The sequence below is a fragment of the Equus caballus genome, chromosome 8 (assembly GCF_041296265.1).
Source record: "Equus caballus isolate H_3958 breed thoroughbred chromosome 8, TB-T2T, whole genome shotgun sequence".
NCBI lineage: Eukaryota > Metazoa > Chordata > Mammalia > Perissodactyla > Equidae > Equus > Equus caballus.
Genome location: NC_091691.1, coordinates 26,432,623 through 26,453,594, shown reverse-complemented (window position 1 = coordinate 26,453,594; position 20,972 = coordinate 26,432,623). Strand labels below are relative to the sequence as shown.

At 62.8% G+C, this 20,972-nt stretch overlaps 1 protein-coding gene across 41 annotated transcripts in view; it reads left to right on the top strand.

Annotated features, from left to right (window-relative positions):
- NCOR2 (nuclear receptor corepressor 2) overlaps positions 1-20,972 on the top strand; it is a 205,793-nt gene that overhangs the window by 94,125 nt on the left and 90,696 nt on the right. For all 41 annotated transcript variants that reach the window (XM_070275478.1, XM_070275480.1, XM_070275487.1 and 38 more), the window contains 3 exons: positions 5,734-5,786; positions 13,726-13,792; positions 20,448-20,620. In XM_070275478.1, the coding sequence (XP_070131579.1) occupies positions 5,734-5,786; positions 13,726-13,792; positions 20,448-20,620 (293 nt within the window). The remainder of the gene's footprint in view (positions 1-5,733; positions 5,787-13,725; positions 13,793-20,447; positions 20,621-20,972) is intronic.

The following is a 20,972-nucleotide window of genomic DNA, read 5'->3' as shown; positions in this document are numbered from 1 at the left end:
ATCCTATTGGGTTGTAGTGAAGATTGACGATGTTAATTTTTTAAAGTATCAAACACAGTGTCTGATGGAGAGTAAGTGCTGAGCGTTAGCTGTGGTTATTATTGTTATTATTATTAATCATCATTACTGTTGTCTTGCTGACGGGAAGATGCCGTGTCAGCAGCAGTCGGGGAGCAGACCCTGGGCCTCTTCTCTCTCAGGCACCCGTCACCCAGATGTGTTCCCAGAGCTGGGAGGCGGGAGAGCGTGGAGACTGCTGCTGGTGGCTTTGGAGTCCCAGAGACTCTGGAGCAGAAGCCTCGGCCCCTCGGGCCGTGTCCCAGGGAGCGGGTGGCGTGGGGGTGGGGCGGGGAGCAGTGCACACGGGGCAGGTGTGAGGGTCTGTGCTCGGGTGTCTGGGGTGGGCGCGCCTGCCCCGGGGTAGAGAGCGAGCCTTGGGCCCCCGGAGCCTGGTGGTCAGCTCGGCTCCCCCAGGGTCTGCTGCGTGGCCCGGGCGGGCTGGGCTTCTCCCTCCGTGGACAGGGAGCCAGCTCCTCACGAGGGTCGTGGGACGAGGTCGTGGGAAGCTCCCGGCCATCGCGCACGCGTTGGAGGCGGGGCCGTTGGCGCTGGAGCTTTCTCTGCAGCGACGGCTGCTCCTCAGCCTGGGCCACCGAGGACCAGGGAGCGGCCGGCCTCTCTTGGCCTCTGGTCCTCTTGGAGGGCAGAGCCAGACAGGTGGGGGGCCTACGGGTCGGGGGCAGGCTCCCAGCCTGGGTCTTGCTCCCCCCGAGGGGCGTGCTTCCTGGGCCGTCTCTGGCAGCCCCTTTCTTTTGTCAGCAGCTCCATTGAGATGTAACTCACATGCCGTACAATTCACCCATTTAAAGTGTACAGTTCAGGGGTTTTTAGTTTATTTACAGATGTGTGTGACCATCTCCACAGTCAGTTTTAGGACATCGCACCATCTCAAAAAGAACTCTGTCCCCTTAGCTGTCACCCCCTTATCTCCTCCTCCCCCTGCCCGCCCTGACCAGCCACTGGTCTCCCTTCTGTCTGGAGTGGCCCGTCCTGGACGTGGCGTGTCAGTGGAGTCAGAGGCCGTGTGGCCTTTCATGTCAGCTCCTCTCCCTCAGCAGCATGTGGTCAAGGTCCCTCCAGGCTGGAGCAGGCATCCGGCCGCATTCCTTCCTGTCCTGAGTCCTGTCCCTCCGTGGCAGGGACCGCGCTCTCTGCGTCCGTTCGTCCGCTGATGGACGGCGGGTTGTTTTGCTTTGGCCGTCCTAGGTCAGGTGGCTGCGACAGTGACGTGCGGGTGTCCGTGTGGCCGCGTGTCCGTCTCTCGTGGGTCTGGACCAGGACGGGGTTACTGGGTTGTGTTCAGTCTGTGTTTAGCCTCTCAAATTCCCAGGCTGTTTTCCCAAGTGGCTGCACCATTGTCCCTCCCCACGAGAACGCTGCTGCTTGCCTCGGTTTCCCCTTCTTGCCAGTGGGGATGGCAGGACTAGAGGTGGTACCCAACTGTTCCCAGAGCCCTTGCCTGCCCTCCTCAGTCCTGGGGGCCTCCTGTGGGGGCGAGGATGGAGGTCACCAGGTCTGGAGGCCCGAGGGAGGCCGGTGAGGAAATGGCCCAGCGTCCCTGTGAGCGGGGGCATCTGCTGGCTCAGAATCCCAGCGATTCCTTTTCTGGGTCTTCAGGGGTGAGAGGGTCGTCCCCTGCTTAGGGGTCTCAGAGCAGGGGCTCCCTCAAGGCTGGTGGCATAGGAGGGCGAGGTCTGGAGTGTCTGGTGGCTGTGTGGCTGTCACCAGAGTCCTCTTAAAGTTCGTAGGCTCTTGGCTTGGTGGCCTGCAGTGGAGCTGGGGAGGGGACTCACTTTGACAGGGCACCTGCCGTGTCAGGCCTCGTAGAAGCGTTCCCCGTCGATTTTCTAGATGAGGCTCAGAGAGGGCAGTGCCTTGCCCAGGGTCACACAGCAGGAGATGGGGCAGGGAGGTGTGCTGAGCCCATGGGGTTGCAGCCAGCCACTTCTCCACAGGTCTGCTCTCTGTCTTCGTCACCGCAAGGCTCAAGTGGCCAAAGATGACCTCCAAGTGGAGGTGGCTCAGAGGTGACCCTCTTCAGGGGCTGCTTCAGGCTGGTGGAGTCAGAGCTCAGGGTCTCAGGTCACTGGGCCGCGCCATTGGGAGCCCTGGGGGTCTCTGTTCTGCAGAGGGGGACCTCTGTGACTTCCTGGGGGGAGCCTGCACAGGATGGAAGGAAGCACATTGGCCGCTCTGAGCAGGACGCGGTGTCAGCCCCGTCCTACCAGCACCTGGGCCAGCCTGGCTCGTCCCGAGGGGCGTGGGCAGCAGCAGCCCCTCCTCGCGCCTGTGGCTTCGCGTCCTGGCTTCCTTCCTGTTCGGAGGTGTTATTTTAAGGCGTTGAGGCTGGCCAACTTTCATCTCCTCCCGCACCGTGCACCGGGGTGGCTGAGGCCAGGCGAGGGGACCCCGCGAGACCCAGTCTTCCTCCATCGTTGGGGCTCCTCGCTTCTGCCCAGGGCTTCACAGTCCTGCGCGCCTGCCGCCTTCCAGGCTCTCTGCCCCCGATGGATTTGCTGCCCTCCGTTTTTAGAGGAGGAAGTGGAGGCATGGGGGAACGACAGGCCGGGGCCCCCGCCCTGCTCCTTGGGCTCTCTGGGGGGTTTCCCTCCTAGCTGGTGCCCCCGGCAGCAGGGCGGGGAGAGCCTTGCCCACTGGCTGCTGTGGGGGGAGGCGGAGGTCGCCTCACGGCCGCCGTATGGGGACTGGCCTCCAGGACGGAGGGGGCCTTGTGCCCCCTGTGGTGGCGAGGAGGTGCGTTAGGGGTTCCCTCACGCCCTGCCCCCCTCCCAACAGCTCTGACCACGGATGTGACCCAGTCCCTGCCCGTCCCCATCCCGGCCTGGGCCTCCCAGGTGGCTGCCCAGGACTGTCGCCGTGCGAACAAGCAGCCTCCTGGGCAGGGTCTCCATCCCCCGGTCTCCGTTCTCCCTGAGGGCCAGTGCCTCCCAGGGGACAGCAGACCCCACAGTTTCTCTGTGTCCTTCCGGCCCTTTACTGAGGGGCCCGCACTGAAGGCCCTCGAGGGGCAGGTGCCCATCCCTGCCGTGTCCCACGGGGCAGGCGGCCGCAGGTGGCAGTGGTTCCCTCCCTGCAGGTTTGGCGGGTCAGAGGCTGTCTGGGGCCCACTGCCCTCCTGGAGGGCGGTCTCCCCTTTCCCGGCCTGTCCTGCCTTGTGGACGCAGACGGCCCTGCCCGTGCTTCACCCCCGGGGTGCCGCCCTTGGCTGTGGAGACGTTGCCATTCGCTGTCTTTAAAACTGAAAGGAGGCAGAGCGGTCACCACGTCTGCCGTTTCCTGGGCTTCTCATGGGCCCCGTGAGGTGGGTGCTGTTTGCTCTGTGCCCGTTCCCCGATGAGAGGACTGAGGCCAGCGTGTCCGTGGCACACGTCGAGGTCACACGGCCGGCCAGGGAGGCGCCGGCACGGACATCGGCTGTCTGTTCCCGGACACTGACCCGTTAGGCCGTGTCCACGTCGGGGACTCGAAGGACCTGCTGCAGGGCCAGCCAGGGTCAGGCAGGACGTGTGGTTCTTGATGGGCTGGGGCACCTTGTGGCCGCTGCCCTGAGATGGGGGCACCCAGCCGTCCACAGCCATGTCCCCAGGTCAGGAGGCTATGCCATGAGTCGGACTGGGGGCTCTCTGGTTCTCCTGGTGAAGCCTGGGGCCAAGCAGCTCGGAAGGGCAGCCTGCCCTGGTGTGGGGAGAGGCGGCCTGTGCCAGCCCTGGGGTGACGTCTCCGTCCCCTGGGGAGCTGAACTTGGAGCCTAGAATTGCCCGGGCCCGATGGGGAAATGCCACAAGGGAATCTGGGGACCCCGGGAGAGAGGTGACGTTGTCATCGGCCAAGGCTGCCTGTGCTGCCTGGCCCTGGGCCCCTTGACCACCCGGGGCAGTGGCGGCAGCTCCTCGAGGACCCGCCCTGTCCACACGGGGGAGGCCGGCCCCCGCCCGGCGCAGGCTGGGCCGTCAGCTGGGGCTGCAGGACGCCGGTGGTGTCAGGAGACGTGTCCAGCGCCCTCCCAGGGAGAAGATCCCACGGAGCCTCACGCTCGCCCCGGGCCCTGCCCTGAGGCTTTGGGACTGCACGCCTCGTCCTTAGGGGCGGCTCGCCCCTCACGCTCTGTGCCTGGCCTTCCGCGGTCATCCGTGGCTGCCCCGCGGCTCCGCTGCGGGCGTGGGCGCGTGAGAGAGCGAGGGACGATGGGGGAGAGGGACAGAGGGCGACGCCGGGAGGACGCAGACACTCGGAGGGAGACGCGGGGGGGGGGGCGCCGAGGGGGAGCGGACCCTCCTGCGGGGCCGGGTCGAGAGGCGGGTGTTCGTCCCACTCACCCCGAGCGGCCGTGGCGAGCGTCTCACCCCTCGGGCTCGGTTTTCCCGGCTGGGAAGTGGGCTGACGCTCGTGTCAGTCAGCTGTGCTGGGTGACAACCGGCCTTACGTTCAGGGGCCTGAAGCCACAACCTGCCACGAGGGCAGCAGTCACAGGCGTGGTCAGCTGGGTTGTTGGCCGGTGGCTCTGGCTGGGCCTCGGCTGGGACGGCGCTGCTGTCCCCACATCGTGTCTGCCCCCGGCCGGCCAGCCTCGTGCTCTTCACGGGCAGGCGAACGAGAGAAGCAGAGTTGCAGCCGCGTCCCCAGGCCTCTGTTTTCATTACGTGACACGTGTCCCCTCTCCAGAGCGGGAGCAGCGGCCACGGGGAGGCAGGAAGGGCGGGTGCCGTGGGTACGGTCGGGGTGCCCTGCTGGCGCGAACCACACTGGCCCTTCCTTCAGAGACGCGGGGGGCAGTCTGCGCGCCTTCCCTCGTCCGTCTCCGCCATGAGTTCAGCCCCGTGTACAGATGGGACCTGGGGTGCAGGGGCTGGGGTCACTCAGCCCGAGACGCAGGGGCCGTGCCGTGGTGGGACCATGCTGGGAGCGCAGGTCGTGCCCTCGTCCTCGCGACTGTGGGGAGGTGTGGTGTTGGCGGGTCCTGTCCACGCCCGTCCTTCCCACGGTGGACGTCCAGCTCGCTTGTGGCGCGGTGCTTTTGCACGTCCTGCGCATGGACACCGCGCGTCTGTCTCCTGGTGGACACTCACCCGGGCGTTTCTGGGGCACCGCGGGAGGGACAGGGTCGTAGGGCACACACATCTCCATCCTTGACGGGTGTCACTTCATGGCTGTCCGGAGCACGGGGACCGTTTGCGTCGGCCATGCGCCAGCCCCCCGTCGCCCGTCCGCACTGACGCCCAGCGGTACCTGCTTTTGTCTCCCGCCGATTGGTGGGGACGCGGCATCTCGCGGTGGTTGGACACTGAGAGGTGAGGCGGCTCTCCTTGATCGAGGTCCTGCTGACCCCTTGGGCTCGCCCTGATGCCTGGCCCAGTGCTGCCTGGGACCCTGCAGAGGCGCCAGCAGCTCGGTGGGGGGTCGTGTGCCCACGGCTGTGCCACAGAATTACAGCCTGTTCCCGGCCGGTTCCGTCCCACTTCACGCCTGCCGGCTGCGGGTTCTCACACCAGCGCATGGCTGTCTCTGCCAGGGCCTTGGGCAGCACGGCCGAGGTGGCCCAGGGCTGGAGCCCCAGGCGCTGGGCTCTGAGTGGGGCAGTGGCTGGCCCGGCTGCACCAGCTGCCCCCAGCCCCGGCCGGGCTCTGACGTCCTTCCCTCTGTCTCCCTCCACAGCCCCTGTACAACCAGCCCTCCGACACCAAGCAGTACCATGAGAACATCAAAATGTGAGTACTCGCCCGGCGCCATGTGCACGCGCGACCGGGGGCCTGGGTGGGATGCCAGTTCTCAGCTCCATCGGTGCCCCCCCCCGGGCCAGGTGCCAGAGGGGCAGGATGGGGCCTCGAGTGGGCTCAGAGCAGGCCCGGGTGGGAGAGTCCTGGGAGGGGCCCCAGACTTCAGGAAACACACCTCGGGCTGGAGAGGGTGGTGAGGACGTGCACGCACAGCCCTGGGGAGACGGAGGCGGGGACGCAACCCCTCCTCCTGTTTGAGCAGGAAGAAGCTGCTGCTGGGAGCGTGGGCTGGAGATGATGGGGGGCGGCCCCGGGGCTGGCACGGGCCCTGTGGTTGGGGCTCTGATGTGAGCATCTTTGGGAGTGTCCATCTGTGGCACAGCCCAGTGGGGAGCTGCTGGGAGCGTTAATCCAGACCTAGAAGCCTTGGAGGTGGCCAGTGTGATGAATCCCAGTTGATGGGACCTTTGCCCAATTGGATGCTAGGAGTGAAAAATATATCAGTTAAGTGCCACATGCAGTGTGTGTGGCCCGAGCTGGCATAGCCGGGGCACCAGGGCTGTGCTGGAGGCTGGTGACTTTGTGTCTTCAAGCTGGGAGCAAGGCACTGAGATGGGGCTTCCAGAACGGGGCCTGGTTTTTCTTGGGATGCATTAATGGGAGCATAGCCTCCTTGCCTGAGGAGGAGATATTACCTCATGTTGTTTTCCAGGATCCCAAAAGGTAAAAGGGACTGCAGACCTTGTCCCTTGAGGAACGTGTGGCCTTGAGTACTCTGGGGGTGTTAGGTTGGAGATGGACTGTTTGGGGTCACAGTCTTTGAACTGTTCAAAGTTCATCGTTGTGAGATGGCGCAGGTATTTTGTGTGACCTCGGAGGGCGGTACTTAGCTGGTCCAGTGAGCGGTCCAGCCTGGCCTAATCGAGCTTCCCTGCGTAGAATTGCAGGGTATACATGCAGTAGTGAGCTCCCCATCCTTGGAGGCATGCAGACCTCCTGATGGTTGTCAAGCATCTGCTGGTGCTGGACTAGTTGGCCAGGAGGTCGCTTGTATTGTTGTTTCTGGATTTGAGTGACGACTGGCCCAAGCCCTGGTGACCAGCACGGCCCCCCGCTGCAGCTCCCAGTGGCTGAAGGAGCCACCTGGACCATCTTGTTGCCAGCGAGGTCTTCGGCCCGGGTGGGCCCAGGTGCAGCTGCCAGCTGCCTCACTGGCGGTCACTCTCGGCGCGTGACCGGCAGGGGCGCTGGTGCAGCTGGGGTGTTGCTGTCCCGTGCGGCCCGTGCTTTTGTCAGCTGTGAACAGGACAGACCCGTACCTGGCTCAGGTGTTCTCTGGCCGTGGAGACAAAAGTAAGTGAGTCAAATAAACAGGAGAATGTCAGCGAACAGGACGGCCATGTCGCCAGCCACCCGGAGCTCTCTGTGCTTTGATGAACCCGGTGGTGTTTTTCCCTTTGACGTAACAGTTTTGGTAGCAGCATCATTACACTGAGAGTTTGACGTACGTTTTATCACTGAAAGTGAGTAATGTTTTAAGCTGAAGGATGTGCATGGTTCCAGGTTGTAAAAACAACCATAGAATCCAGATAAAAAGGGGAAAGCGGTCCATTTGAGTAACATTGGCGTGAAGATGCTGCGGCCTCTCCATTTGAGTGGAGTACCGCTGTCCGCTGTTGGGGCCGCGCCCGGTTCCTCCTCCTGTGGCCGCCGTCAGAGGCGGCTCGGGTCTCCCGGAGCGCGTGTCGGCTGAGGGGTGACCCCCATGGGGCGTGCTCCGAATCTGACCCGCACGGGAACGTGTTTCAGTTTAGATCCCGGAGATGAGTCCTTTTAAGGTTCCTTCTGTGGTAAGTGGTCACTTTTACGTTAGAAACATAGATGCGTAAGTAAATTATTTCAACTGATTCGTCCTTAAAAGTTTTTAATTTTTTTCCCAGTTTTCCACTAAAATCAGGATTACTTCTGTATCTTTAATTTCAGTGTGATCATCGTTAAGTTTGCAGACGTTCGTTTTAGAAAATGCAATGACGAGGGGAAATGGGGTGATGGGAGAGAAAGTGAGGGTGCTGTTCACCCCGGGGATCAGGGCAGGCCTGACAGTTGAGCGGACCCTTGGGGGCTGCGTGCCAGCCGGCCATGTGGGCCTCCCAGGCCTGTGGAACAGGCAGTGCAAAGGCCCTGGGGCTGGACTGTGCCGGTGGGATCACAGAGAAGGCCAGCGTGGCCCGAGGGGGTCGGCGAGGCTGAGGAAGGGGCAGCCAGGGCTGGGAAGGGGGCGGGTTTTATTTACATGCAAAGGGAGCCAGTGGTGAGGTTTCTGCTGGGACGTGATGTGCTCCGACTTGTGGTAAAAGCTCGCTCTGGTGGCTGCCGGGAGGGAGGATGGGTCGGGAGGCCTTGACGGAGGTCGCAGCAGCTGTCCAGGCAAACTGTGGTGGGGGCGCAGGCGGACCCCGGCCCCACGGGAGCTGCAGGGGGGGATGGTGTGGAGGGCCGGGGGCCTGGGCAGCTGTGGGACGGGGACGCCGATTCCTGAGGTGGGAGCTGAGGGCACGGGGGCGGGTTGGGAGCCGTGAGCATCTGCCGTGTGGGTAGTCACTGACGCTCAGTGCCTCAGTTTCCCCCGTGACATGGGGATAGTTACAGCTGCTGTCTCCTGGGGCCGCTGAGCGTCAGTGAGTTCCTGCCCCCGAGGCACCGAGCTCAGCGTCGGCCCGGAGGAGCGGCATGTGGCTTTGATTCTGTTTACGTTGTCTGCAGGGACCAGGTTATTGCCCATTGGTTCATTTGTTCATTCGTTCATTCATTCGGTCACTGAACCAGTATCCCGTGAGCGCCCGCTACGTGCCGGGCAGCACTCTGGGCCCTGGGAGACGGCAGTGACGGGCCTGCCACGCCGGTGGTGCAGGCAGTAAACACAGACGTCGGTGACGCATTGACAGCTTGTGAGGACAGTGGGACGGATGGGGCCGGGCAGCTGGGCGTCCTGCTCTCAGGGGGCAAAGCGGCTGCCGGCTCCCCCCTTGCTGCACCGCCCCCGCCCCTGGCCCAGTCCCCCCTCCGCCCGTGGCTGTGATTGCCGCCAGGTGCAGGCTGCGCCCCGCAGGCCTGGCCTGTCGCTTTAATTTCTCTGCGTCTGTGGGGACGCGGAGTGACAGTCAATTTCACGCTTGGCTTCCTGCGGCCGTGTCGCTGTCACCTGTTCCCACCTCCCTGCCCCCGCCACCTGGCGCGTGGGGAGCTGCGGGCCGGCGCCCTGCTCTGGGGGGCTTGCTGTGGCTCCAAGCCCAGGTGCCCATGGTCCTCAGAGCTCAGGCTGCAGGCAGGGGGGTGGGGGGTGGGGCAGCGGGGCTCCGTCAGGTCAGGGCCTGTTGGGGTGGTGGGTCGGGAAGCCCCAGGGGCTTCAGGGAGGGGTCAGGGAGCCGCCACTGCTCCCGTGTGGTCCGCGTGGCCGGCCTGTGGGCAGCCCCGGCCGGGTCCCCACTCTCCTTGACCGGAAGGCGGCTGGTCCCCTGTGTTCTCTCCCTCGCCTGTCCTTCCTGTCCCGCAGCCTGATGTCTGTCTCTCCCGCCTCCTTAGGTGCCGGCTGACTGGAGCCGGTGGCCCCGGGCTGTGCAGGCAGAAAGGGGGTACTGCTAGGCTGGGTTCTGCTCACTGGTCTTTGTGTCCTGTTTTGGAGGTTCAGAGACATTAAGTGACTTCCCCAGGGTCACACAGCCAAACTCCAGGCCAGCCCGACCTGCAACGCACCCTGTTTCCTCTCCAAGGTCCTCGGTACCTGCCCCCTGTTGCCCTGCTGAGGTGGGGTGGCCCCTGGTGCTGTGCCGGCGTCAGCTGGTCTCCCGGGAGCGCACTGGGGCAGTGCTTGGCTTCCGCCTCAGTCACCCCATGTGGCAGCCTCCTCCCAGGGCCTCAAGGCCCCTGCACCCAGTGCTCTCTCTGGATGCCCCTCCTTTCCCCTCCGAATTCCCCGTCACTGCCACGCCCCTGTACCCAGCGCTCTCCTTGTTTCCCTCTGCTTGCCCACTCCTCTGCTTCTCCCAGGCCTCAGCTCAAACCTCCCTTCTTCCAGGAAGCCTCCCCTGATTGCCCCAAGCTTTCCTTTTCCAGAACCCCAGAAGCCCCAGGGCCAGGCCCTGGGAGGCTCTCCTCAAACGAACGGCCACAGTGTTTGTATTTCCTTGTTGCTCGTCTGCGGTCCGGGGTCAGGCAGCGAGGCCGAGGGCTCCTCACGGCTGTGCTTTTTCCAACCCCGACTTCTCCAGGAGGCTGTAGATGTGCTTTGCACGCCGTGAGCGCCTCCACTGGCGAGCTCATCCTGTGCTGGTCCGTCAGCCCTTCCAGAGTCCTGTGAGACTGTCCCTTATTTTTGCTGGACAAAATCTCAGCATAAGAGATTTGCAGTAAGCTGTTGCATCTCTGATACCAAAACACCACTTGGGACGAAATGAATACTCAGGAAATGTTTACTGGAAGAATGTTGAGCAAGTGGACACCCCAAGTCTGATGTCTAGGGGATCGCAAACCCAGATGCTGCTTCTGGGGCGGGAAGGAAAGTTAGAGTGGGCTGGGCTGCTGGGAGGCAGTAGGGAGTGGTGGGGACTGTGGAGAATGGCGAGCTCATCGCCCTTCTAAAGAGACAGTTGGGCCTCAGTTCCCAGTCTGTGGCCTTGAGAGAATGTGGCCAGACCCCCGGATTTTTCAAGAGAAGCTGTAAGTTCAGCTTGTTATGCAACAGCTTCTGGTTTTCAATGCTGGCAGTGAGTTCTGCTGTTTTAGATCCTGCGGCAGTCCAAGCAGCACGCTCCGGCTGGCTCCGGGTGGCTGACTGCTCCCGCTCGCAGCCCGTGGCCTCGACATTTGTCCTGTTGGCCGTGGGCAGATGCCTCCGGGTGCCAGGCTCCTGCTTACTTTGGAAGCCAACCCGGATCGGCCCGGGAGCGTCCATGCCCGGCCCTGGCCCTGATGGAGAGGTGGCCGCACACATCCCCTCTGCCCCGCGGGACTCTGCTCCTGCGGCCTGGCCGGTCGGTGATGGCCGTTATCCGAGGGCGGCCGGGAAGCCGAGAGCTGCAGTGGTCCTCATGGGCATGGCGGCTGGAAGCAGGCAGCGGGGCATCGGCGGGGCCTTCGTCTCTGCAGGCTCCGGGGAGCGTCCCCCTGCCTCCGTGCACGTGTCGCGGCCTCCCTGGCGTTCCTCGGCCGTGGGCTCCTCGCCCCTGCTCCCTGCACGGGCCTCCTCACCGTGTCTCTCGTGTCGTCTCTCTCTGTGTGTGTCTGTCCCCACGTCCAGACTTTCCTCCTCTGAGGACCTGGCCACACGGGGTGAGGGCCACCCTAACAACCTAATTCTCATTTGAGGACCTCTGTCAAGCCCCGATTTCTCACAAGGTCACATTCTGAGGAGCTGGGGGTCGGGACTCCAACCTCTTTTTGGGGTTGGGACACGTCTCACCGCATGGCGTGCACCAGGCCCCCTTCCGCTCTGGAGTGGCCTCTGCTCGAGCCTCCCCGTAGCCTTTCAAGACGGAGCGCGGCCCGCCGTTTTTAACTATCTATTTTAAACTGGCTGGATTCACAGAAGGGTCACAAAGGTCGTGCAGAGAATTCCCGTGTCCCCTGACGCGGACGTCTGCGCCGCTGGTGCGCTCGTCACACGGGGAGACCGCGGAGGCCGTGACCGCGCTCCCAGCTGGCGGCAGACTGTCTGTGGGTCATCCCGGTTCCCACTAGTGTCTGTCTTCTGGCCCGAGGTCGATCCCAGTTCCGCATGGCGCTTCGTCCTCGTGTCTCCTTGGTCCCCAGTCTGTGACGGTTCCTCCTCTCTCCTTGTCTTTCCTGGCCCTGATGCTTTTGAAGAGCACTGGTCAGGGAGTCTGTAGAATGTCCCTCAATGTGGGTTTGTCTGATGTCACCTCATGAGGACACTGGGCCTGTGGATCTCGGGGAAGAGTCCCACAGAGGGGAGCGAGGCGCCCCTCCCATCGCCTCGGTCAGGAGCGCCTGACGCCCACGGGCCGGGTGTGACCGCCCGGCTCCGTGGATGAGGGTGGGGTCTGCCTTGTTTGTCCTCCCTCGGCCGCTCTCCTTCTCGGCCGTCCTCTGCGCAAGAGAAGCGAGTCCGCACTCCAGCCTGCTGTCGAGGGGAGGGGAGGGGAGGGGAGGGGAGGGGAGGGGAGGGGAGGGGGCTCAGCGCCACCTCCTGGAGGAGGAACGGCAGAGAGTGTGTGGATGCGAGTTAACCCGCCACGATCGTTGGTAAACATCTGAGGGAAAGTGCCGCGAGGCTACGCAGGTTCCCTGCTTCTCCTCCAAGTGTCGCCCGTAGGTTTCAGCCGCGTGTGTGGAGCCCGCATGCAGCGCTGGCCCCGTGCTGTCCCCCGGGGCCTCCTGCGCTTGCTGCCTGGAGCTCTGTGCGCAGCGTCCGTCCCTCTCCCGCCTGCTTGGTTTCCTCAGTCGTTTATTTACGTGGGCGCGGACTCACGGTGCCTATTTTGTTCCTTCGGCTCTAACCCTCTCTTCTCCGTTTTGCCGCTCGCGTCGTCCCGCTGGGGCACCTGGGGTCGGGGGGTCCTGTGTCCCGATGCTCTTTTCCTCTTGGCACTTTAGTACTTGAAGATGGTCTGGCTCTTGTGCGGTTCCTGCCCCGGCTCTGGAACCAGCCGCGCCTGCAGGGAGAACTGGCTCCTTGTAAGGGAGAAACCAAGACCTCGCTGCTCCAGGCCCGTCGCTCTGGGCTCTCATTGCTGCTTGGCCGACTCAGCTGTCCGTCTCTCTTTCAGTCCAAACCCTTGACTGTGTCCAACCGACCAGGCCCTGTACAGCGTCCCTCCATCCTGCTCGTGTCCTCTCCCCCTGCGCTCTGGGCTTCCCCCATACCCTCCAGCCACGCGGGCCTTCTTCTCTCTGTTCTTCAGTTACTCCCAGTTTGTTCCTGCCTCAGGGCCTTTGCACCTGCCGTGCCCTCAGCCCAGAGTGCCCTTCCCTCTGGATCTTTTCATAGCTGGTCCTTCTGGTGATATAGATCTCGGCCCAAGGCCGTCTCTGAGAGACTCTTCTGCACCTCTGAGTACCTGCCCTCCTACCCCGTCACTGTCCCCACCCCACTGAAATTCTCAAATCCAGCATGGTGCTGATTATCTTCTTTGTTGTCTTGCTCACGGCTGTGTCCCCATCGCCTGGAACAATGTCTGACACAAAGTAGGCACTCGGTCAGTGTTTGTTGGCTGAGGAGATGAAAGCATTGTGCTGTTGTTCCTATGTTTTGGATGGGGAAACTGAGGCTGCAAGACCGTCTGAGATTTGCTCAGAGACCCCTGTGGTGGAACGAGGGGCTCTGGTCTCCACCTGTGTGACTAAGGACCCCTGGGGCCCACCCTGCTCCGGGTGGGGGAGGCCGATGTCAGTATCGAGGCCTCGAGGTGGGGAGGCCCGGCCGACGTGAGGCAGCAGGACCCCGGAGCAAGCGTCACCCCCGCGGCCCCCAGAAGTGGGTGTGGCCTTTCCCTGGGGGATTGTGGGGTGTGGCTGGGCCTCTGAGCCTGTCGGGTGTCCCTGGGGTCCCAGGAGGACGCTGTCCGCTGCTCCCGGCAGCCCTTCCCTCCTGAGGAGGAGGGGGTGTGGGTGCGGTGCCTTCCTGGATGGGGCCGGGTGTGAGGACGCCCACCTCCCTCAGGAAACGGCAAGGGGCCTGAGGTGGGGGGCAGCGGGCCAGGGGGTGCCAGCCGGCCTGGCTCGGACACCTGGTGCCGGCACTGCCTGCCGCAGGGAGGGGCAGGCTGCACTGGGCAGATCTCGCTCTGGGGCTGCGGGGTCTCTTTCCCGCCGAGGACCAGATGGGGGTGAACTGGGGCTCGCTCTCAGCGGGAGGAGAGCCAGGGGGGCCACCTGCCGTGCGTTGCTGACCGCCCTCTGCTGTCCCGCCTAGAAACCAGGCCATGCGGAAGAAGCTCATCCTGTATTTCAAGAGGAGGAACCACGCTCGCAAGCAATGGGTGAGTGCTGGCTGCCTGACCTGTGCACTGCGTGCCCCGCGGGACCACGTGCCCGCGGCCCACTGAGTGACTGAATGTCCATGTGGCCCGCGGAGGCCTGGGACCAGGCCCGGATTCCGCCTCCTCTCCGCCCGGAAGGGGAGAAGGCAGGACGTAGGCTGGGAAAGCGGGTTCCTCATCAGAGGCCCCCTTGTCGCTTTCCAGGTGGAGAGAGAGGTTTGTCGGAACAAACGGGGACCTGGGTGGGTGGGGGGCTGGGGCTGCCCTTAAATGAGGCCCTCCTGGCCTGCCGTGCCCACATCCAGGCCAGGAAGGTGTGGGTGCAGGGAAGCGTTGAGGCCCCCTGCCTGCACCAGCGGACAGGGGCTGCGTCAAAACGGCTTGGGGTGCTACTCCTGCCTCCCTCTGCGCACGCTGGCCTCGCAGCCCAGGCTAGGAGAGCACGAGGGAGGGATCCTGGAGTCATGGTTACGGGAGCCGTTTGCATCGCTGATTTGCTGGGACGTCAGGGCCAAGTGACAGGGGGTGTTCCTGTCAGTATTCTTTCAGCTGCAAGGGGAGGAAGAGCTGGCTCAGGTGGGCTTAAACGGTAAAGAAATTTGTGTAGCTGGAGAAGTCTGTTGGGTGGAGTTCAGGAGTGGCTCGATCAGGTTTCACCTCTGTGTCTATGCAGCCTTTCCCAGCTCTGTGTGTTAGTACACTGGCAGACTGGCTTCCCCGTGGGGCCTGAACTCCTGCAGCTGGTTGAGTCTTCTAGAGCCGGAGACAGCTGCCCGTTCGCAGACTACCTCCCAAAGCTCCGACTGGACCACTTGAGGGCAGGGTCCCTCTTAACCAGTTTCTGAACCCGCCCTGCTCTGGCCCCAGGCCTCAGCTGGGCCCTCAGAGGGCAGAGACACTTGCCCAGATGCTGGGCAACTGGGAGGCTGCGTGGCGGCGCTCTGGACCCCAGGGCCCTGTGGGGTGAGGGGTATCGGGCTTCCCAGCCTTTCTTCCTCTGCTTCCTCAGACCCCCAGATTGACTGGGCAGAGGGGTGGATGGGGTTTGTGAGACTGGGTGTCCCAGCTCATTCATCGAGTTAAGAAATATCTTCCGCGGACCTGCCACAGGCCTGGCTATGCCGTGCTGAGGGGCAGACACAGTGAGAAGTGCTGTGCAGAGGGGTGGGGACAGCCTGCACGTCCCCGGGGTGGTGACCTCTGTACTGAGGAGGAATGACAAGAAAGGACTGGCCGTGTGACGATCTGGAATTCAGAGTGTCAGGCAGAGGGCAGGCCTGTGTGAAGACCTTGAGGCAGGAACCAGCCTGGGGTAACGGGATGGGATGAATGCAGCCGGAAGGTCTGGGTACCGCGCACGAGGGTTGTGGCTACCGTGAAATTAGAGCCGTCTGCCCTCAAGCTAGGACAGAGTGTTTAGATTGTATTGTAAACACAGTGGGACACTTCATTTACTCCGAATGAATGTATTCTTAGTAAAGAATACAAAGTCTTTATTATAAGAATTTTTAGTTACTTAGAAAATTTGACAGTCATGCAGGAAGCGTGATGGAGTGCAGTGAACACGGTCTCGAACTGGTGGCAGTTAACAGTTCTTTGTGTGTGTGCGTGTGTGCGTACGCGAGTGTGTGTGCGAGCGTGCGTGCGCACATGTGTGTACGTTTGTATGCATGTGTTGCACACGTGTTGACATGTGCACACATGCATGTGGGTGCACACATGTGTGTGCACATGTGGGTGCTCATGTATGTGTGTGTGCGCATGTGGGTGTGCGTGTGGCGCAGAGAGTTCTGTTGGCCTGATAGGAAGCGGGTGACACCCGATCCCTCCACCCAACGCTCCGGCTCATGTCCTGGGCTGAGGATGGCTCTGTTCTCACACCTGGAAACACACAGTGAGTGTCCAGCGAGGCCACAGGGCCGTCCCGGGGGCCTGCCAGCGGGGCTCGCCGGCGTCTGGTGTACGTCTCAGAAGGACCCTGCGGCTGCTGGGTGGCGCTGGGACCCGTGGAAGTTCTTCAGAAATCGCTGGTGCTCCTCCGCTCCCTTGAGTTGGGTGTATTTGGGGACGAGGAACTGGAGACGTCTCAGGAATTTGGGTGGCGCTGCAGCCACACGGAGCCCATCATGGGAGAGGCCCCGTGAAAACGAGTCCACAACCATGGGGCTGATTGTCTCGGTCCCACTACACGTCATCATGAGCCCAACGCCCTGTGTCCCAAGGTCCCAGCGAGGCCTGGCAGGGGGCTGAGTCGAGGGGCCCAGACCTCAGGTCAGCATGTCCCCACCCCCCGCGAGTCAGCTGCCTCAGAGCGGGAGGGGGACCCACTCCCTAGGGTCCTGGGACCCGGCTCAGTGCCCCCCGACCCCCAGAGCTGAGGCCTCTCCCCAGCGGGCGCCCTGCCCTGCCCCCACATGGCCCCCCGGCCGCCGGCCTTCCTTGGGGAGCTGAGCCCGCCCTGCGGGGCCACGCTGGGGGCCGGGTGTGAGGCTGTGCTGCATGTGATCTGGGGGAGCACTCTCCCCCGGCCTTGCTTCCCTTGCCTCTGAAATGGGGGGTCCTGGTGAGGATTGAGCGGATGCTGCAGGGTCCCTGGCGACGGGAGCATGTGTGATGTGGCGCAGCCTCGCGGGATGGGCTGGACAAGGGCAGGCGAGGTGGCCTGAGCGTGGCAGCGTTTGCCTCCTGGGGCTGCTCTGACACACGACCCCGAGTCAGGGGCCTTAAAATGACAGAAACGTCTCTCTTACAGGCCTGGAAGCCAGATGTCCAACGTCAAGGTGTGGGCAGGGCCGCCTCCCTCCGGGCCTGTCGAGGAGGGTCCTTCCTGCCCCCTCTCCTCCGGGGCCCTGGACAGCCCTCACTGTGGCTGCGTCCCTCCCCTCTGTCCCCTCCCCACCCTGCCTTTCCCTTCTCCCCTCTCACGGTGACTCTCATCTCCTGTGGGATGACCCGTCTCCTGACCCTTAATTACATCTGAAAAAGCCCTTTCAGATCAGGCCACCATTACAGGGTCAGGAGTCGGGATGTGCACGTGTCTTCCTGGGGGTCTCTCTTCAATCTATCACAGCGGTATTTTCGTGTTTTCAGCATTGTGGGCTTTTGCACGTTGTCCCCGCCTTCCTTTTTACTTACTTATTTTGTTAGAGGAGCTGAAGGTCAGCCCACCCCCTCGTGTCGCACCTCCTAGTTTCTCGTTTTTCTGTCTGGCCTTTTCCTGGACTGCACCGCGCCCCCCCCACCCCCGCCCCCACGTTGCCCTGTCAGGACGGCGGCTGGAGAGCCCAGCGCCGTCCCCCTCTTGCCGTCAGACCCCACGGCGCGAGGAGCTGGGAGCCCCACTCTCAGCACGGCCGCCTGGGAGAGCATCCCTGGGCTCAGCGCCGAGGCCTGCGGGGGGCCGCGGGCTCGCTGAGGGCGGGGAGGGCGCCAGGTCCCAGGTCACCGCGGTGGGCAGCTCCCCGGCCGGCTGGCCCCAGCACCCTCCCCGACGCTGCCCTGCTTTCTCACTGCCCCTCGGCTGGAGGCTCCTCCCATAGGTTTGGGGGCATCCCGGGCACCCCATCTTGATGCCTCCCTGCTGCAAGCCGCATCATGCCGTGCCTGGCAGGGCCGCAGGGGTTCAAATCCTGGCTCTACTGGGCGATCAAGGCGAATCATTTGCCTTCTGGCCTCAGTTTCCCCTTCTGTTCGGTGGGGATAATATTAACACCCGCCTCGTTGGGCTGTTGAAAGAGGCTGCATGCACTGTGCTCAGGCGACACCTGCCATACGGTGGGTGCTCACGCAGTCGCTGCATGCTGGCCCCAGCGTTCATGTGGGATGGTCCGGGACTCTGAGCAGCCAGGGCCGTCTCGAAAAAGAACAGCCGCGTGGACGACACACACGTCCCGATTTCAGACATATTACAAAGCTCCGTAATCCAAGCGGCCTGATTCTCAGTGGAGCGGAGGAGAGAGCCGGAAAGGACCCTCACGTCTGGGGCAAGCTGACTTTCCCGCTCAGGGAGAAGGGACGGCCTCTTCAACACATAGCACAGGGACAGCTCGCAGAATTAGCACAGTATTAACTCGAAGTGAGTCAGAGACCTTAACATCAGAGCTAAAACTGTGAAATTCCTAGAAAAACCCCACCGGGAGACTCCGGGTGACCTTGGCTGTGGCAGTGGATTCTTGGGTGTGACACCAAAACATGAACAACAAAAGGAAAAACACATGCTCTGGACTTGATCAGAACAGTTGTCGGCCGCTGCCCTCAGGACGCCCACCTCCCCGCTCCCTAATTGTGAGATTGCAGGCTGACAGCCCAGCTGCGGGTTCCCGCCTGAGAAAAAGGGATGGTGGTCGTGGCCTGTGGGGGGTTTGGGTGCGTCAGTCCCGGGGAAGATCTCGGCTCTGTGCCTGGCACGTGACGTAGGAGCGCTCAGCCAGTATCAGAGGTGGTGATGATGGTCATGGTGGTGATGTGATGGTCATGATGGTGGTGACGGTGGTGATCTGATGGTGGTGATGGTGGTGATGGTGGTGGTGATGGTGGTGACTGTGGTGATGTGATGGTGATGATGGTGATGGTGGTGATCTGATGGTGGTGATGGTGGTGATGGTGGTGGTGATGGTGGTGATGTGATGGTGGTGATGGTGGTGATGTGATGGTGGTGGTGGTGGTGATAGCGGTGATGATGGTGATGATGGTGGTGATGGAGAGGAGGAGGAGAGGAGGAGTTGCATGAGTGAGAGGCTTGGGGTGGGGTGACCTGTGGTCACAGGGGCGCAGCCGCCCTGTTCCTTTTCCTCTGCAGATTCTTGCTCCTGGCGCCCCGCAGACCAGCTTAGCTCTGCCCTGGCCTCTTGGGTGTGAGTGAGTGTGTGTATATATGTGTGAGTATGAGTGTGTGTGTAGTGTATGAATGTGTGTGAGTGTGAAGGCGCATGAGGATGTGTGTGTATATGTGTCAACGTGAGTGTGCGAGAGTGTGTGTGTGTGTACATGTATGTGAGTGTGAGATTGGCTTCCTCCCCAGGAAGTGGGACCCCCCCATGGGCTCCTGCTGAGCAAAGTCTCTGCTGCGTGGTGGTGGGGCTGCAGCCCCACAGTGTGGGGGCCAGTGCCCCAGCTGTCAGGGGACTGAGAGCACATCCAGTGCAGTGGACGCAGCACAGGCGACAGCAGGCGGCATGGTGGTTAGATGTAGAGGGGACTTCCTTGTTGCCACTGTCCTTAGAGCTGCTCGGGTCTTTGTGCCCAGTGCTTGGGGTCAGGCGGCCTGGCCAGGTGTCCCCTTGTGGGCGTTCCTGCCTGTGTCCCTTTGCTCTGCCTGGCCGGCCGGCCCTGCTGCAGACCCACTGGCCACTGGGCAGAGAGCCTGTGGTGTTGGCTTCGCTTGTCTTCACCGGGAACTGCGTTATTTTCCTCTGCTGGTGTCGTGACGTCTTGTCACCTTTTCCCATGTGTTCTTGCTCTCATCCTTCAGGCCGAGGCCTCTCTGGTGGGTCGAGAGTGCAGGAGGGGCCTGCTCTGATGGTGGCGTGGGCTGGTCCCTCCGTGCTTGTCCCGTCCCCAGAGGGGCTCTCCAGGGCACATTGCCACGAACATGTGTGGCCTCGTCTGCCCTGGACCCGCATCTCAACCTCCACCAGGTTCTCGGAGCAGCCCACATACGTGTGGGGCCCCCAGGAGCTGGGGGTTGAGTTCTGCTCCCCCCCAAGCTGGCCTAACCGCCCCTTGGGGGCCATCACGCTGCTGGCTTAGTGAGGACCAAGGTCACGGGTTGCCTTGGTGGGAAGCTGAAGTCCGGGATGGGGCGGGGTGTCTGGCACGAGGACCAGAGAGGGGTTTTCTGATTGTGCCGCAGTATCGAGAGGGCGTTCAAGCGAGACGCCCAGACCGTGCCATCTGTCCACCGCAGCTGTCAGAGATGGGGAGATCGGGGTCTCGTGGCAGCCAGGCACTCCCCGCCTGCTCAAGGTCCAGGTCACCTTGGAGACGTGGAAGCCAGGCAGCTACGTTCTGGGGTGGGCTAGGCTGGGGTCTTTTCTCTGAGGTGGCCCTGTGGTTAGATGTGGAGAGGGACTTCCTTGTCCTGGACAGACGGCAGCTCGGGTCTGCACATCCAGTCCCCGGGCCTGGGAGCAGGGCTGAGCCTGAGGCTGGGGAAGGAGGGGCTGTTCAGAAAGCGGGTGCTCTCCGGGGCCGCCCCGGCCGGGCAGACATCTGGAGGTGCGCTGTCCCACACGGTGTTCTGCGACGATGGGATGGTCTCTGTGTGCGCGTCCACTGCAGACAGTAGCCTGGCCACATGTGGCTGCTGTGCTCCAGAAACGTGGCTGGGGGATCAGGGCTCTGAGTTCTAAAAGTTCCCTAATTTTATGGGATTTGAACTTAGCCACATGTGGACGAGGACGCCTTGTGCGAGGCTTTTCCGGAGGGAGGCCAGGCGGGCGGGCCCTTAGGGCAGCCTGGGGCTTTCCTTCAGCAGCGCGGGGCTGCCTGGGTCTCGGCGTGGTTGTGTGTGTGACTGTGTGTGACCGTGTGCGTGGGGGCGTCCAGCCTGCCTGTCTGCCCATGTGGCTGTGCACAGCGGCCTGGAGCCAGGGAGTGGGGTGTCCAGACGCAGGAGGAGCCGCGTGGTCAGGCCCCACCATGCTGTGCCTCCCAGGAGCAGAAGTTCTGCCAGCGCTATGACCAGCTCATGGAGGCTTGGGAGAAGAAGGTGGAGCGCATCGAGAACAACCCCAGACGGCGGGCCAAGGAGAGCAAGGTGCGCGAGTACTACGAGAAGCAGTTCCCTGAGATCCGCAAGCAGCGCGAGCTGCAGGAGCGCATGCAGAGGTGAGTAGGGGCCGGGGTCTCACTTCCTCCCGCCCCCCTTTCCCTTCCGCTGACATCTGTCCAGGACCTGGCTCAGCTTGAGGCCTTGTCAGCACAACAGCCCTGGCCGGTGTGAGATGGGGAGCACAGCGGGGTCTCAAGCTGGTGGCCCAGGGGCCGAGTCCGTCCCTCAGGGCCTGCTTGGCCTGGATGCTTATTTGAAACTTAAGTACGTCTTGGTGGAGCGAGTTCTCCTTCCCGTGTGCCACGGCTGCTGCCTGCCGGCCTCGTTCACCTGACGGCCCCACAGCCCCTGAAGGCAGCTGAGTTTGAGACCCCTGGTGTGGGTGAAAGGGGCAAGGGCTGCCTGGCT